The 16,042-nt window shown below is 39.9% G+C and overlaps 1 protein-coding gene across 1 annotated transcript; it reads left to right on the top strand.

The window, feature by feature from the left end:
• The first annotated feature begins 183 nt into the window (after positions 1-183).
• Positions 184-15,009, top strand: BRCA1 (BRCA1 DNA repair associated). The gene is made up of 18 exons (XM_030465794.1): positions 184-284; positions 661-761; positions 863-916; positions 1,187-1,267; positions 1,732-1,820; positions 2,261-2,406; positions 3,539-3,715; positions 3,772-7,084; positions 7,754-7,839; positions 8,485-8,943; positions 9,624-9,711; positions 10,682-10,759; positions 10,988-11,028; positions 11,535-11,618; positions 12,034-12,088; positions 13,245-13,318; positions 13,773-13,833; positions 14,835-15,009. The coding sequence occupies exons 2-18, from the start codon at positions 682-684 to the stop codon at positions 14,936-14,938; spliced, it is 5,070 nt and encodes a 1,689-aa protein (XP_030321654.1). The 5' UTR covers positions 184-284; positions 661-681; the 3' UTR covers positions 14,939-15,009.
• Positions 15,010-16,042: the final 1,033 nt, after the last annotated feature.

Here is a 16,042-nt window from a genome sequence, read left to right as displayed (position 1 = left end):
GCCCCGCAGTGCGGGCGGTGCCGATTCCGGTTCTGGTTCCGCTCCCCGGTGCCGCTTCCCTTTCCCTCAGCACCCTGCCTGTCCCGGGTCCCTGCACCAGCCCCGCTTTCCTCTCCTTGCAGCGCTGTGAGCGCCGTGACGGGAGCGCTGGGTGCTGCTCCGCTTCCCCGTGCTGAGGGGATCGGTTCCCGCTCCGGAGCGGAGCTCGCGTTAACGTGAAGCGATTTCTTTCCGTTTTCAGGATTCGCAGCGCTCACCGGAGGGTTTTATCTCCTTCCTTTGGGGTAGGTCATTCCCCGGGACCTTTGGGTCGGCACCTCCGGCGTTTCCCCCCCAAAACTTTCGGGTTTTTTGCCCTTCTGGGGCCCTCGCTGGGTTGTAAACGCGTTAATTTGTTCTTTTGAGGGGTAAAAGTGTTGAGAGGTTTTAATTATAAACGTTTAATTATAACGTTATAAACGTTAATTATAAACGTTTAATTATAAACGTTCAGGGTGAGAACTCCACAGATTCTGTGAGGTTTCACTGAGGGAAGAGCCTCGAAGTGTTTGATTCTCTCCAGCAAATTACAAAAAAGCCCCACAGGAGGCGATATGGTCACAGCATCGAAATATTAGGGGAAAAAAAAGCTAATTTATGGATTTATTTATTTTTCTGCAGGTTCTTTTGGATGTGAAGGGCATGGCCTTATCAGTGAGGGCCATTGGGGATGTCCAGGATGTGCTCTCAGCAATGCAGAAGAACCTGGAGTGCCCCATCTGGTATTGCCAGGAAATTCTGTGGGTTGTGGGTTAGTGGAGTTAATGAGATGATTTTTAAATGTAACTTGGGTTTTGTTTTCCTTCCTTTTCCCTTTTTGTAGCTTGGATGTCCTAAGAGAGCCAGTTTCAACAAAATGTGATCACATATTCTGCAGGTAGGTGGGAAAAGGAGTGATTGCAATGCTTGGCTAATTGGGTCTTTTGTTTCCTTCTCGTGTGTTCTGAGGACCCAATGTCTGGCAGTTTTAAGGTGAAAATCCCCTCTGTCTAAGAAGGAACTGCAGCTTTGCAGAAATGCCAAGGGAAATTGATTAATTAGTGATAACACCAAACCAAGAGTACAAAGTGGTGCATGTCCAAGCTCAGATTTAAAGAGAATAAATCCCTCCCTTTTGTTACAATCATAATTATTATTTTTTTTCTAGGTTCTGCATGTTCCAACTCTTCAGCAGAAAGAAAAAAGCTGTGATACAGTGTCCTCTGTGCAAGACAGAAGTTACCAAGAGGTAAATGCATCAAGTGGGCTTGAGGATAGAAGTTGAACTCCAAGGAAAAGTGAATTATTGCCTTAAAAATGTCTTGAGAATATTGAAATAAAGCAAAAAAGGGGGCTAGTCAGTAAGCTCTCAGCTTCTAAAGGAAGGGGTGACCTCAATCAGTGGAAAATCTTTTCAAGTGGCTGCAGAATTCTTAGCAAATCTTTGTGCTCTCAAGTATTATCTGTGCTCAGTCATCACAGTTCTCCTGTGCTAAACCTAGGTGAGGAAAAATATGAAGTTTTCACTTGGTGACAACTTTAATTACCCAGATTGAGGGCTTGGGAGGGACCTGAGGTCACTGAGTCCAACCCCCTGCCAGAGCAGGAGCAGAACTAGAGCAGGTTTTGTGTTTAGTCTGAATTCTGGGAGAGCCACTAACAGGGTTGGGGGTTTTTTGTCTTAAAACAACTCATGAGCTGATGTTATTTCAGAAGCCTGAAAGGAAACTCCATATTTAAGCAGCTAGCTGAAGGATTGTTGGAAGCTATCCATGCATTTGAGCTTGACACTGGAGTAAAGAGTAAGTTGTGAATGTGAACACCTCCATCTGACTCTTTTTGTCATAGTTCTCTGCAGGGCATCTCATGTACTAAGTAGCATTCAATATGGGAAGAATTATTCAAGTTTATTCTTGGATGTTGAAGCAAAAGTTCCATTAAGTTCCTAAGGTTTTCCTACAGTAACCTCTTAAACAGCTCTGAAGGTTTACAGTGCTTTTGACTCCAAAGAAACTTACTTTCAGTTCCCAAAATATGGCTGAATTTGTATCAAATAATCTTTAACTTGTGGGCAAAACAATTAGAGTAATAACCAGATTGATTTCTTTGATAATTGTGTTTTAGCTGAGCATTTGCAAGCTGCCCAGGGTTGATGCAAGGGGATTTTATTTATAAATAATGCTTCTTTTCATGCTCAGTGTACAAAAATATATTTATTTTTCTTTCCTGCTGGAATTTTTAGTTTTAAACAGTCATTGTTTTTCTAAAACATCTGGAGAAGTCAATGCTGCTGAGTTCCTGTCTAAAGAGAGTTCTGTTATCCAGAGTAAAGGCTTCAGACACAGGAAAATAAATGCTAAAGAAAATGGACAAGAAAATTGCACCCTGGTAATTTTTATCCCAATTAATTTTTGTGTTTTGAGTGTTCTGCTTGGGTTGAGTGTGTGTGAAAATGAAGGGAGGGGGAGATTTGGGTTTGCTTTAAGATCACTCTGACTTGAGCAGCATTCCAGACAATGACATCTCAATATTTTACTCTTCAAACCTACTTTAAGAAGTTGTTTGCCTGAAATGAGCTGAATTTCAATGTAATTCTGTCATATTCTGTTAATGAAAATTGAAAGCTTGTTTTAGTGCTTGTTTAATGAGCTGTCTCACTATCAGGAGGCTTTTTAGTTTTTCAGAAGTCAGACCAGGAATGTGTCTTGAGTTCTTAACACATTCCACAGCTGAGGGTGATGAGTTTGTCCATGGCATCTTGTTTCTTGTCTCACTTTCTTAATACTGAATCATAGAATCACAGAATCCTAGAATGGGCTGGGTTGGAAGGGACCTCAGAGATCATCAAGTCCAACCCTTGATCCACTCCCACTGCAGTTCCCAGCCCATGGCACTCAGTGCCACATCCAGGCTCTTTGGAAATCTCTCCAGACACGGAGAATCCACTACTTCCCTGGGCAGCCCATTCCAATGTCTGATCACCCTTTCTGTGAAAAAATTCTTTCTAATCTCCAACCTAAACCTCCCCTGGCACAACTTGAGACCCTGCCCTCTTGTCTTGCTGAGAGTTGCCTGGGAAAAGAGCCCAACCCCCCCCTGGCTCCAACCTCCTTTCAGGGAGTTGCAGAGAGTGATGAGGTCTCCCCTGAGCCTCCTCTTCTCCAGCCTCAACACCCCCAGCTCCCTCAGCCTCTCCTCACAGGATCTGTGCTCCAGTCCCTTCCCCAGCCCAGTTGCCTCCTTTGGACCTGCTCCAGCACCTCAATCTCCTTCCTGAACTATCAATAGAATGTTAAGTAAGAGAAAACTGCTGGGAAATGAGTCATAATTGTTCCTATTAACACATAACAGAATTACAAATCACCTATATTGGATTTTTGTGCAGAGGATGGCAATTTCAATGCTTAGTTCATATTTATCACCCCCCCTCCTGCTGTAGTTGAAATATTTACTGCTTGGATTTGTGGTTTTTTTTAAATAACCTGTTATCAATAACTGTTCCTTTCAATTCTCCTCTCAGCAGGAAGCTAATGTGGATGCCCAGCTTACAGATCCCAGGTTCAAAAAGTCCCCCCCAAGAAAAAAAGACCAGAAATGTGACTCTGGAAATGGGATTTATATAGAGTTTGGTAAGATCTGTTCTAGATCCACACTAGTTGAGCTTATGGGTAATGCTTGGAAAGTAATAAAAGGTGATGTAGTTCAGAGTCTTTATAAGAATTAATTTCTCTTTAACACCCAAAATGAGACCAGTTCTTAATAATTTGTGATACCTCTAAATCTTCAGGTGAAAGTGATTCCTCCAAGGAAGCCTTGAGCCAGAAAAGCACCCCAAGCATTGCTGAATGTGCCCAACCTGGCCCCATGGATGTGACAGAACATGAGAGTTCTCCTTCAAGTATTCTTGCTGTGGATCTACTCACAGAGCAGTGTGACAAAAGTGACAAAAGGAGCAATGCCAGTCCCTTAGGGAACAGGGACAGAGAAGAAATGGGAGCAAAACAAACTCAATGCAACAGCAAAAGCAAAGAGTTTGATGTAGAAGAGAGCTCAGAGAGCAGGTTGGAGAAAAGCAAGGAAATGGGGATTGTTGTGCAAAGTGTGGGAGCTGTGGAAACGGAGGAACCTGAGGATGGTGCTTTCCATGGAAAAGAACTTGCTGTGGGAAAACCTGAGGCAGAGCCACTGAACTATGCTGAGCTGGATGAAGTCTCCAGCAAGAGGCTGAAACGAAGCATTCAGAAAGTCAATGAGTGGTTTTCAAAAAGCAGTGAGATTCTGTCTTCTGATTCTTCCCAGGGTGATTCTGCTGAAGCAAATAATGTTTCAGGTGGAGGAGATGCAGACTCATCAGGTAAAGGTTCCTGTATTTCAGGAAAAACTGACCCTGTGGTAGAGTCCATGGAAATTGCAGGGATTGGAGAAAATAAGAGATGTTCAAAGCAAACAGCAAGTAGTATCAAAGACAAAATATTTGGGAAAACATACAAGAGAGAGAGGAAGTCAAATACCTCAGTTACCTTTAGAGATATTTTACCTACTACAAGAAAAGAAGAAGCAGCCACTCATGTGAAGAGCTTGAATTCCAGCAAACACAGAACAAAACGAGAAAGGAAAACTGCTCATGTCCTGCAGCCTGAGGATTTTATTAAGAGAAAGGATATGGAACAGGCAGATGGATGCCCTCAAAGTGTTAACAGGTGCCTTGGAGCTGCTGAAAAGAAAATATGTGAAAAAAGTTGTGCTACAAATGAGAGTCACCCCTCTGAGAATAGAGAGGGTAATACAGGAGCAGAGGTTATGGAGGGGGAAGGAGCCACAGGGAAAAAAGCTACTGAAAAGGTGAGTGGCAAGCACTGTGAGGAGCTAGAGCTGAGCAGCTGTGATCAGAAAAACACTAAAAAAAGTTCTGCAGCAAAAAGATGCAGGCATTCTACCAGAACCAGGTGTGCTCTCCAGCTGGTAGTGGATCGGAACTCGGTTTCCCCTGCTGGAACTGAGCCACAGATTGAAAGTTATCCCAGCAGTGAAGAGCCAAGGAACTCTCAGGCTGAGCAGAAACAAGTCAGACGCAGCAGGAGGCTTCAGTTACTTTCTGAAGAAATGACAAAAGAAAAAGGAAAACAAGTACTAAATAAAAGAGCAAGAAAGTGTGACAGTGATCGTGGAGCCCAAAGGGAGGTGTTGGTTCATGCTTCTGAATGCAATGAGCTGTGTGAGCCCCAGGGCAGACTGAGTTCCAAGCCACTCACTAATCTGACAGGTGGTGATCTGGAAGCAAATGAAATACCAATTAGTGTCAGGAACTCAGCTGACACTGCAGAAACTGGAAGAAGTCTCTTCAATCCTGTATCTTCAGGTCAGCATTCAAACTGTAATTCCTTTGCACCTGAGACAGGTTCTCAAGAAGGTGAAACCCTCAACAGTGCTTCCCTCTTGCAGTCTCCTCCAGTGCCTCCTGAGCAAACTACTTCCCACCCAGCTGAAGGAAGGCCTGAGTCATGTAGGACTTTTCCCCAGGATAGTGCACATGATACCCAAAAGGTTCCAGGGGGCTTCAGAACTGAAGATGTGCCAGTGGCTAAAAATGTTTTGGAACTGACCAAGGAAGCTGAAGATAGTGATGTAGACACACAGTTTCTGAGAAATGTTTTTAGGCACTCCAAACGCCACTCATTCAGCCTTTTTGCTGCTCCCAGGAAGGCAGGTCCAGCAGAAGGTGCTGATCCTGAAGGTGCAAGGACATCATGTGCTGATGAAAGGAAGCATACAAAACATCTCATACCAGAAAGTTTGCAGGAAGAGGAAACAGCTGCTAAAAGGAGGGTTTGTGAGAAGCTTAAGACTCCTGAATCTGCTTGTGTTAGCAATAGTCAATATGAGCAGCCAGGAGAGCATCAAGAGGATGGTTCAGAGGTTGTAAATCAAGGGAATCTGACCCCAGTGAGTACTGCTGGGACTGAAGCCAGAAACAGATCACAAAAAGGAGAGCAGGGAAATGAAAAGACAGTGTCAACTAACATAGAGCTGGCAAGTGAGTTGAGACAGAATTCAATCAGAGCTGATAGAATGCTCAGAGATCAGAGTAATACAGGAGAGCAGGTTTTCAAAAGAACAGATTTAAACACAGCTGAAGAAATATGCTTCAGCTCAGAAAGCCCCCAAGCAGAAAAGACCAAAGTTGTTGACAGCAAAGGACCAATACTGCCTTTTCAGTCCAGATCAATGATTGCAACTTGTAAGGAAAGGCCTCCTGAATTCAGCTGTGAAGTAACTGGAAAAAAAAGTAGCAAAAGAGGTCAGCAAGTGGAGGGTGATGAAGAGCAAGCAACCCAAAGTGGCAGCACAGGGATGCCTGAGTGTTTAGTTAGAGAGTCTCTAGAACCTCCTAAAGGGAATGGTGATTCTACAGGTTTGTCTGAGACCCCTGATGGTTTATTGTGCTCTGATGATGATGATATAGAAGAGACCACCAACGTTTCTAGGAGAGAGAGATCAGCTGTGTTTGCAAAAAGTGGCAAAGCCCTGGTGGAAGAATTAGAGAACAGAAATGTTGGTTCTAAGCCGAGGTCTCGAGGGGTTTGGAGATCTCGAAGGGTGCAGAAACTGCCATCTTCAGATGAAGAATCAAGTGAGGATGAAGTTCTGCCATGTTTCCAGGCACTAATATTTGGGAAATCAGCAAGCACACCTTTGCAGAGCAATAAAGTGACACCTGTGGCAGAGTCTTCATCAGGTCCCACTACACTGTCCCACAGTGGAAGTCGTGTTGACAAGAATATGCAGAAAGTGCCTGAAGGTGCCCTAAGCAATGGGTGTGTTTCACCAAGCCAGGAATCAGAATGCTCTGTCAATTTATTTTCTTCCCAGTCCAATGTGTCTGAAGAATCAGTTGAGGGAGCACAAGAGCTGAGGAAACCTTTTATACAAGTTCCTGCATCCAAACAAGTGAGCAATGTGAATGAGAGTAAAGAATCTTTTCCAGGCTGTAATGGGGAGCTGCAGAGATGGAAAACTGACTTAACAGATGAATGCCAAGAAGACCCAAACTTGGGAGACAACTTAGGTACAAACCAATATTTTTTTATCTCTGCAGCTGTGTTCTTAAATGTCACTGCACCTAGGGCAGGGTTTTGGTGTTTGCATGGGAACTTTGCTTTGGATTTATGTGGTGCTTGTTCCTATAAAGGAATGCAGCAGCCCTAAACAAGCCCTAAAAGACCCTCAGTGTTTATTTCCTGAAAATGAAGCTCTCCCAGGATCCTTTATTTGGAGCAAAAATCAACAAACTGGGCACTAGAGGCCAGGCTGAGTCTGTGTGATGAGCATTCATTTTTTAATTAAATGCAAGGTCTCTGAATGCAAAGAGATTCTTGCATCAATCACCAAATATGATAAACCCTTCCTAAGCTGTTTCCTCAGAGGAAATGTTTGTGGGAATTGGCTATAGAAGTCTGTAGTGACCTTATTTTGACTTTTCTGTGGCTTTCATAAACATTTAGGATGTTCTCATCACTACTGAAATGCTTTGAGCTGTATTTATGTCTGATATGGTGTTCTTTGAAATGTTCACTTTAGGTAGAGCTGTGCTTCTAACTTTAGTGTTTTGAAAAACTATTATTTTATCCTTACAGTTAAAAGCTGGCTAAAAGATCTGTTTGGTAAGATAGAATTAATGGTTGATTATTTTGTGGTTTTTTTTTTTCTTTAACTAAGATTTTCTTCTACCTTTCAGGTGAAGCATCTGGATACGACAGTGAAACAAGTTATGTAGAAGATTCATGTGAACCACTCTCTCAGGGTGAAATCCTCACCACCCAGGTGAGTTTTTGCATTAAATTCTATAAGTAGTTTGCATTCTAGGTTGTAAGCAAGTATGTGAAAGCCATGAAGTCACAAGCTGGCAATTTTTTGTGTTGCTAGATTGCTTTTCAAGTGCATAAGCAATGATTTCTGGGACTGTTTCTGTTTGTCCAACTTTGCCAGCCATGGTTATATTACATTCTAATGGCAGTAACCTATTTAGTATTGATTAAAGTGCTTAATTGTGGGAGAGTTAATGAATCCCCACACTTGACCATGATGGAAACCTCAGTCTCTTGTATTTGAAAGCTTTGTTGATAAGAATTTATAATGATTATTAATAAGGATTGGGTTTGCTACACTATGATATTAAGAAACATGGAGACTTGCTGTCTTAGGGTAAAAACTAAATCAAATAATTCCATGTTGGGGTATTACAGGTGTAAGGTGCAACAGGCAGGGTTTGGATTTGGTTTTTTCCTTTTGACACAGCATTTTTGCATTATTTGCTACAGTGGAAGTAACACAGTGACTCTGGAACACCCAGTAAAAAGCTAATGCAAAGTAATGATGTTGTTTCTAATTTTCAAGCATTTGTTAAACATATGAACCTTGCTGTTTAGAGCTGAGTTTGCTGATGTTGGTATTATGTATCCTTTGCAGCAGAAGAATGTGATGCAAAATAACCTAAAGAAACTGCAGCAAGAAATGGCTGTACTTGAGGCAGTGCTAAAGCAGCATGGAAGCCAAGACAAGAAAGATGAAACTGTTCCAAGGAGTAATTTCTCATTTCCTTCAGAAAACACTGAGCAGAAATCTAGGACAAGGCAAAACAGTGCATTTGTCTTGTCAAATCTCTCTGGAAATGTGACCAGGAGTCCAGATAAATCATCTTCCCCTGTGAGGCTTCTTCAACCTCAGACTGCAGAACCAACAGACAGTTCAGTTGTAACTCAGAATGCTGATAAAAACTCTACTCAAGAGTGTGAATTGAAGAGAAATCTCTGTGTTCCTGGCTCTGGTCTGCACAACACAGCTGGGAAAGAAAATACTGCAAGTCCAGTTGTGACCAAGAGGAAAGAAATGTCAATTGTGGCATCAGGTCTGAGTCAAAGTGAACGTGTAAGTATGTTTTGGAGGATTTAGAGATTCCTGTTTACCACCAGAGTCTTCAACATAGAAAGATTTGATTAATCTTAAATTTAAATTAATTAATCTTTATTAATCTTTAATCTTAAACCTTCCTTTATTTAATCTTAAAGGAACTGCAGGTCAGTAATGCAGTAAAAGTCAAAGTTTTTCACTTCTAGAAATATGAAGAATGTTGCCTGTAAACAGCACTGCTAAACTTAGTGAAGTCTGAATTTTTAATTTTGTTTAAATGACTGATTTCTAGGGTAAAAATGTGTTATTCCAAAGTCAGAGGGCTATTTCTAGAAAGCTTTGGGGCTTAGAGTTTGCTGTTTGGTTATTTCCCTTCATGTTCTCAGATGCTGCTTCTCTGCCCCAGTTCTGATCCATACTGAGGATTTCTGTAATTAATCAATTCTGAAGTGCTAATAAATTTCTTTCTCCAATCTCTTTCCAGGGGGATATGGCTTTTGGTTTATAAACAAAGAGTTCTCTACTTTAGCCTGTTGAATGATGCCAAAATTATTTATTTTTAAGGAAATGTACATTTTGTGTGTCAGTACAAAGCTTTTACTTTAAAGTAACTGTTTTATGGTTGACTCCCATAAACTGGAGCTGTTTGGGTTTTTTAGAATTTGTCTCACTGCCTATGAATTTTCTTAACTTTTCAGCTGATGGTCCAAAAGTTTGCAAGAAAAACTCAGAGCACTTTATCTAATCACATTACTGAAGGAACAACCCATGTCATCATTAAAACAGGTTGGTTTTAATGCAAGCAAATCCTATATTTGCACCCCATGTAGGATTTTCACTGTAGGCCAAACAACAGGCAGACAGTTCAGCAATGAATTCAAATAAGTTTAAGAAGAATGTATTTGCTTTTGCTCTGTTGTAATTTTTTTATTTAAACTTGTTAATCTTTCTTGTATTTCACAGAAACAGAGTGAGGGTGTGGGGCTTTTTTTGTTGTGTGATTTGAAGTTAAAATTACTTTTTTTCTACAGCTGTTTGGTTGCAATTTTCAGGTGTTTACAGCACATTACCATGAAATAGTTCAGAAGCAATTGAAAAGAAAGCAAGATAGTTCCTAAAAAAAATGAGATACATGCATTCTGGAAATAAAATACAATCCTTTGGGAGAGATAAATGCTGCTTCATTCTAAATTTTTGAAAGAAACTTATTAGAAAACTGGAAGTGGGACTCAGCTGTATGTATACCTGATGGTTGTTGCTTGTGAGGACATGCTGCCACAAGAAAAAGCATTAGCATTTCATTGAAACTCTCATTTGCATCCTTAATTAAGGTGCTGAAATTAGTTTTTGCTCTTTGGTGTAGAGCTTGAGAGCCCCATTATTAAATACATTTAATAATTAAGATTATTAAAAGCTTGAAGGAACTTCTTAGAAACTTCAGGACAATACTGCTGTTTCAAGTTTGACAAATGGATTCTGAAACAGCATGATCTTGACTTCAGAAAAGCATTGATCAGTAAATTTACTGTATTGAAATGTCTATAGGTTATATTTAAGGTCTCTAACTGAGCACCTGGCTTTTAACCACTATTTTCTTAAGAAGCAAACTATTTAGAGCCAAATCTGGGGGTGGTTATGCTGGGCTTGCATTTTGCTTTGGATCTTTTTAGGTACAAATAACCTGAGCTGTTTTTTTTCATTTTTGTTTTGCCCTCATGGCAAAAGAAATGAGATTTCATTCTTTTTTGTCCTGCAGATGAGGAGCTGGTGTGTGAGAGGACACTGAAATACTTCCTGGGCATTGCAGGAAGAAAGTGGGTAGTTAGTTATCAGTGTAAGTATAACATGTGCTAAATAGTGTCTGCCCTTCTACCACAAATGTAATCTTCCTGTTCCAGTGAAAAAAGAAAAAACTCCAGAACATCAGGTGCCAAGAGACCTGAAGTATTTTAACAGAAATAAATAAATGCCCAACAAACAGCAACAACAAGTTTCTTTCTCTTCTGAGTACTTTTTCTGCTTTCAAAAAACCACACTGACTCAGCCTGTTCTTTTTATTTAGGGGTAATTCAGTCCTTTAAAGAAGGAAGGGTACTGGATGAGGTAAGAGCAAAATGTCACAGGGGGAAATTGCTACAGAGATGGCCAAAATATGGGGCAGCTGTTAAACACTGTCATACACTCTCACATTGCTTTAAGCTAGGAGAAAAGCCTTCTATTAAACTGGTTTTTTTTTCCTTAAACTGAAAATAGGAAGCTGTTCTTTCTACTTTTGTAGCAGGTTAAACTGTATGGAAGTTCTGGAGGATTTTAAGGATAGTACTGGAAAAATGGGAGTTTTGGGTTATATGTAGGCCTGAAATTATCTGCAGTTATTAGTCTGTATACTAAGTGGATGCCTGGAATGAAATAGATGCTGAAGACCCAGAGGTTGTGTGCTAATAATAATTTCCATCAAATTAGACTTTACTGGTAAGTTAATTGCAGTCTTAGCTGTAAGCTTTCCTGTTCTGCAACCTGACAGCTTCTTCCTGTTTGGTGTAGAGCTCTGATCAGGGAAGTGTTCTCAGTCTTCTGAGTTCTGACTGATAGTTTATATTGTTTTCCAGGAGAAATTTGAAGTGAGAGGAGATGTCATCAATGGGAGAAACCACCAAGGTCCTAAGAAGTCTAGAGAGGCTCGGACTGAAAAGGTACAGATGCACCAGGGATGAAAATCCTGTTCTGCTGTGTCTGTTTCAGATATTTGGCTATGCCAGCTGAATATCTGGAGCTTCTTCCAATTTCTCTGCTTTTCTATATATACAGAATTGTACAAATAAAGCATTTTTGGAGATGAGGGGTGATGTCTGCCAGCAGCAGAGCAGATATGCCTAAGTGACTCACTATGCTTAGAGTGAATGTTATCTTTTTACAGTGTCAGTACAAGATAGGACAGGGTTGAGGGGTTTTGATGATACTCTTGTGGATTATAAAGAGTTTCAGATGTACTTTGTGAAACTGACAGCTTGATAACCAGTCCTAGAAGTGCAGTGAAAGCAATATATATTAAGTTTTGTCTTTTAAAGGTATCCTAGGTACTCTGTTAACATCTTCCTTGTCTCTTAGATCTTTAAAGACTTTGAGATCTGTTGCTATGGACCCTTCACTGATATGACTACAGGTGTGTCATTTTAGTAGAATTTGATTAACTCTTATCATAAAAAATGTTTGGAGTGGGATTGAGTGCATTCATCAGAGTTCTGCTTTTGACTTCTTGGATACTCTTATCTCTTACTCTGAAACTTTCAAAATACATGAGGTGTGGTGTAGCTAAAGAACTCTGTGCTCTTATTTCCAGGTAGGATGGAAACACTTCTCTTTCAGTGTCCTCAGAGAACTCTTCTGGCACTATTGCTGCATTTCAAAACAAGCCTTGTGTCTGGTTTCTCTGATTCTTTAGCAATGAATGAAAAGTATTAATATGCTGTCTGGTAATTGCCTTTGCATGCTTGCACTTGAGTGTTTTTTTTTTCTTTCTGTCTCAGTAAATAGTTCTTAAGTGCTGAGGGTTTTATAGCAGTTGATACATCCTCAGGGGAATCTCTCTCAAGCAGCAGATGATAAAAGTGAAAAAGACAACTAAGTCTGGTTTATATACAAGGAAAAATCTTGGCAGGATAACTTCTTTTTGTTAGTTAAAAGTTGAATAAAATACAGTAAATGCCTTGAAAGTTTAAGCTAGGATTTTTCTACTTAAAATACTTGTTATTTTCTTTCCCTTTTTGTGGCTTATTCAGCAAGTACTTTCTGATATGGCCAATATAACTTCAGTTCTGACTGGGTGAAATACCCTCACATGTCTTGACATTTACACTAATTACTACAGAGGTTGCAGTGCTTTCACCTGCTGCAGTGATCATCAATTATGGCTCTTATATTTGAGAGACTTATTTTTCTTCTTCACTATCAATTCAACAAATTGGTAGAAATTAAATACTTCTGTTAATGAGAGATAATTACAGTTCTAACTTCAGATTTTTATTTTGAATTCCATGTCTTATGTCCTTCTGATAAGAGGAAATAAATTGTTAGTGACTAAGTTTGGGGAATATGTCATGTTTTGCTTTTTTTTTGTTAGTTCTGCCTAAAGGGTGAAGGAAGAGAAGTGAGTTGACCCCCAGCAGGCTAGAAAGTGAAAGGCCTTGCCCTCTCTGAAGGCTTACATGGCTTTTAAATGATAATAGTTGTCTTGGAACAAACATAAAGACTTAGGGGATAATATCAATTTCAATCTGATATAAAATATTGAAGTAAGAGACTTTATCTGATTCCTTCAGAACACCTTGAGTGGATGGTGGAGCTTTGTGGTGCCTCTGTAGTGAAACAGCTTCATCTGTTCCCACACAACATGGTAAGTGTTCATGTTTCACTTCAGATGGTAAAAGATTCTTATTTAATAAACAACCTGTTGGAGGATTCTGTGTTCTTCAGGGGCTTGTCAGATGCAGGTGATGATGCCAAACTGCACAGCAGCAGTTCTTGGGTTCTGAATTCTTGCCACTCAGTCTGCATGCAGACCTGGAGTGGGAAACCAATCAGTGAACTCCATGTAGAGCTGAGCTCTTGAAGTCAGCACTGAGCCTCACCTTCCTGTTTGATAAAGCCTTTAGTGCCTTCACTTTGTCACAGCAGAGAAACTGCAGAAAAATCTTGGAACAAATGTCTCTCTCCTTCTACTGCCACTTCTTAAAGTCCCTTCTGAAGCCATGCACTGAAGCAGAGTTAACTCAGTGTTGGTTTTTTGGGGTGAGAGTGATTTAATGGCACACAGATAATATTTGTATTTTCTTATCTTGAAATACTAGAATTCTACTGCTGTGGTGGTTGTGCAACCTGATGCTTGGATGGAAAACATGGATTATAGAGGTAAAACAACACAGTCATAGACTGTTTGATGGTACATCTTGAGTGTCTTTATCACCTCAGTCTTTTTAATAGTTAAATATCAGAGAACTCTGTAGAGGCATCAAAATAAAACCCTACTGTATCTGCATGTGAAGGTATGTGTTGGAAGGACAAAGAATATTATTTAATAGTAGTTTTAAAAGGTGCTCTGGCAGGGAAATGCTACACTTGGCTCAGTTGTCATCAGCTTTACAGAACCTTTTTTCATTGAAGATAATTTGTAAAAAGTGGCAGAGGATGTCCTTTCAGGACTAGTAAGAGCTAGGAGAAAGCCTCAGATGGGACAAGACTGGTCTGAAATAATGTCTAGCCACAATGTATTAATAGATAAAGCTTTGCCATGTTTTTGTCTTTTGATCAAAATGCTCTAGAGGAACCATGAGACTTTAAAGATGCAAGGGTTCCAGACTAACTTAATTTTAAAGCAGACAGTGGTAATTACAGGATGAATGGGAGTTAGTTGAGCTACAGTGAAGTTCAACAAAAAAATGGAGCAGGAAAATGAGGTAAAAGCAGCAGCTGTTTCCATAGCACTGCAAAAATGAGAATATAAAGAAAAAGATCCTGAAGAACAGTCTGGGGACACTTCAGTAATTTTCTGTTGCTTCTCTAAACGAGATTGATTGCCTGTCACATACTCAGTATTCCTGAGCAGACAGGAACCAAAGCTCTGTTACTGAGGTCCTAAATTAAGAGATAACAAAGACTGCACTCTGCTTTTAGTATTTTTTTCTGTGCTGTTCAAAACTTCCTGCCTGACTAGATGCCAAATAGCTGTTCTTTTTGTATTACCTGCATTGCTTAAAAGAGCAGTGGCACCAAATCGCTGCTGTTAGACTCCTCCTTTTCATCAGGGCCTTTAAAATGTCAAAAATAAGGTAACCAGATTAATCTGAAGGAGATTTGTAAACTCACCTTAAGCTTCTGTCAACTGTTTTGTCATTTGTGTCTTTGTCTTACAGCAATTCAGCTGAAGAACAACGTTGTCATGGTGACTCGAGAGTGGGTGTTAGACAGTGTTGCTTCCTATGAGTGCCAGGAGATCAGAGCTTACCTTGTGTCCTGAGGATGCTCTGCAGTTCTTTTCCCATTGCTCAGAAGCTCTCCTCAGTGCTGGTAGCTTGGGAATTATTTTAAGGACTGAGAATTTTTAAGTCACTTACACAGAGATTATGTGTGTGTGGTGTTCTTGTTCAAAGTAAAACAACTCCATTTTTCTTAATAATAAAGCTACTTAAATATTGCCAGAAGAAGATGGGATTACCCACTGTTCTTTAAAGGATATAATTTCTAATTTCAAAATAGTCCTTTAATGTAAAACAAATTTTGAAAATTAGAACAGGAACAACACTGCCTCCTCAGGGAAATGATGATGAGTTATTTATGATTCCAGCCAGTTCCTGGACATTTTGGAGACAGTAATTTAAGAGTAACTTTGGGCTCAGGGCTTGAATGAAAACATACTTGCACTGCTGAGTAACCTCCAAATACACCTAGTAAGTGTGTATATCAATAAAATGGAGATTACTTTGTGGTTATTAATACATCAGCCTGCTTAATATTAAGACAAGGATTACAGTTGTGTTGAGAACTCCACAAACAATTCTCCTGTTGTATATAGAATGCCAGCTTGCCTTAACCAGAAAAATAATCTACAAGTATAGCCCTTGAAAAGCCACCACTTGATTCCTTAAGGTAAAATAATTCTTAAAACCAGAAAACTGTATCAGTGTTGTGTCAGTCTTATCTCTGAGAAGTGTATGTGGCACCCATGAAGAGATAATAAAAAGATGCACTTTAGTATCCCAGTGACCTGTAAGAATCAGCTTCTGATAGTCCCTACCTGCAAACTGAGACTGCAAAGAGAATAAATTGCTTTTCTATGGAAGAAAATGTATTGCTTGTTTCTGTTGCCAGAGCAATTCAGCTTCAGAAATAATTGTCTACTTTCAGAGTAGAAGAACTGTTTTCATAAAGTTGCTTTAAAAAAATAAATTGTAGCTAAATTCAGAATTCTTTTTTGCTCAGATGCTGCTGGTTGTCTTGCAAAGAAATAGTATGTTTATAAATATTGCAGTGCTGAAAGGAAATAAAATTACTTTGGTGAGTATTTTATTTAACTGTTCAGTTGCTCTTATGTGAATCAATCACAATTAAAGCACAGACAAAG

This window comes from Calypte anna, chromosome 27, assembly GCF_003957555.1.
Source record: "Calypte anna isolate BGI_N300 chromosome 27, bCalAnn1_v1.p, whole genome shotgun sequence".
Lineage (NCBI taxonomy): Eukaryota > Metazoa > Chordata > Aves > Apodiformes > Trochilidae > Calypte > Calypte anna.
Note: the sequence above shows the minus strand (reverse complement) of the source record. Positions and strands in the feature narration are given on the sequence as shown.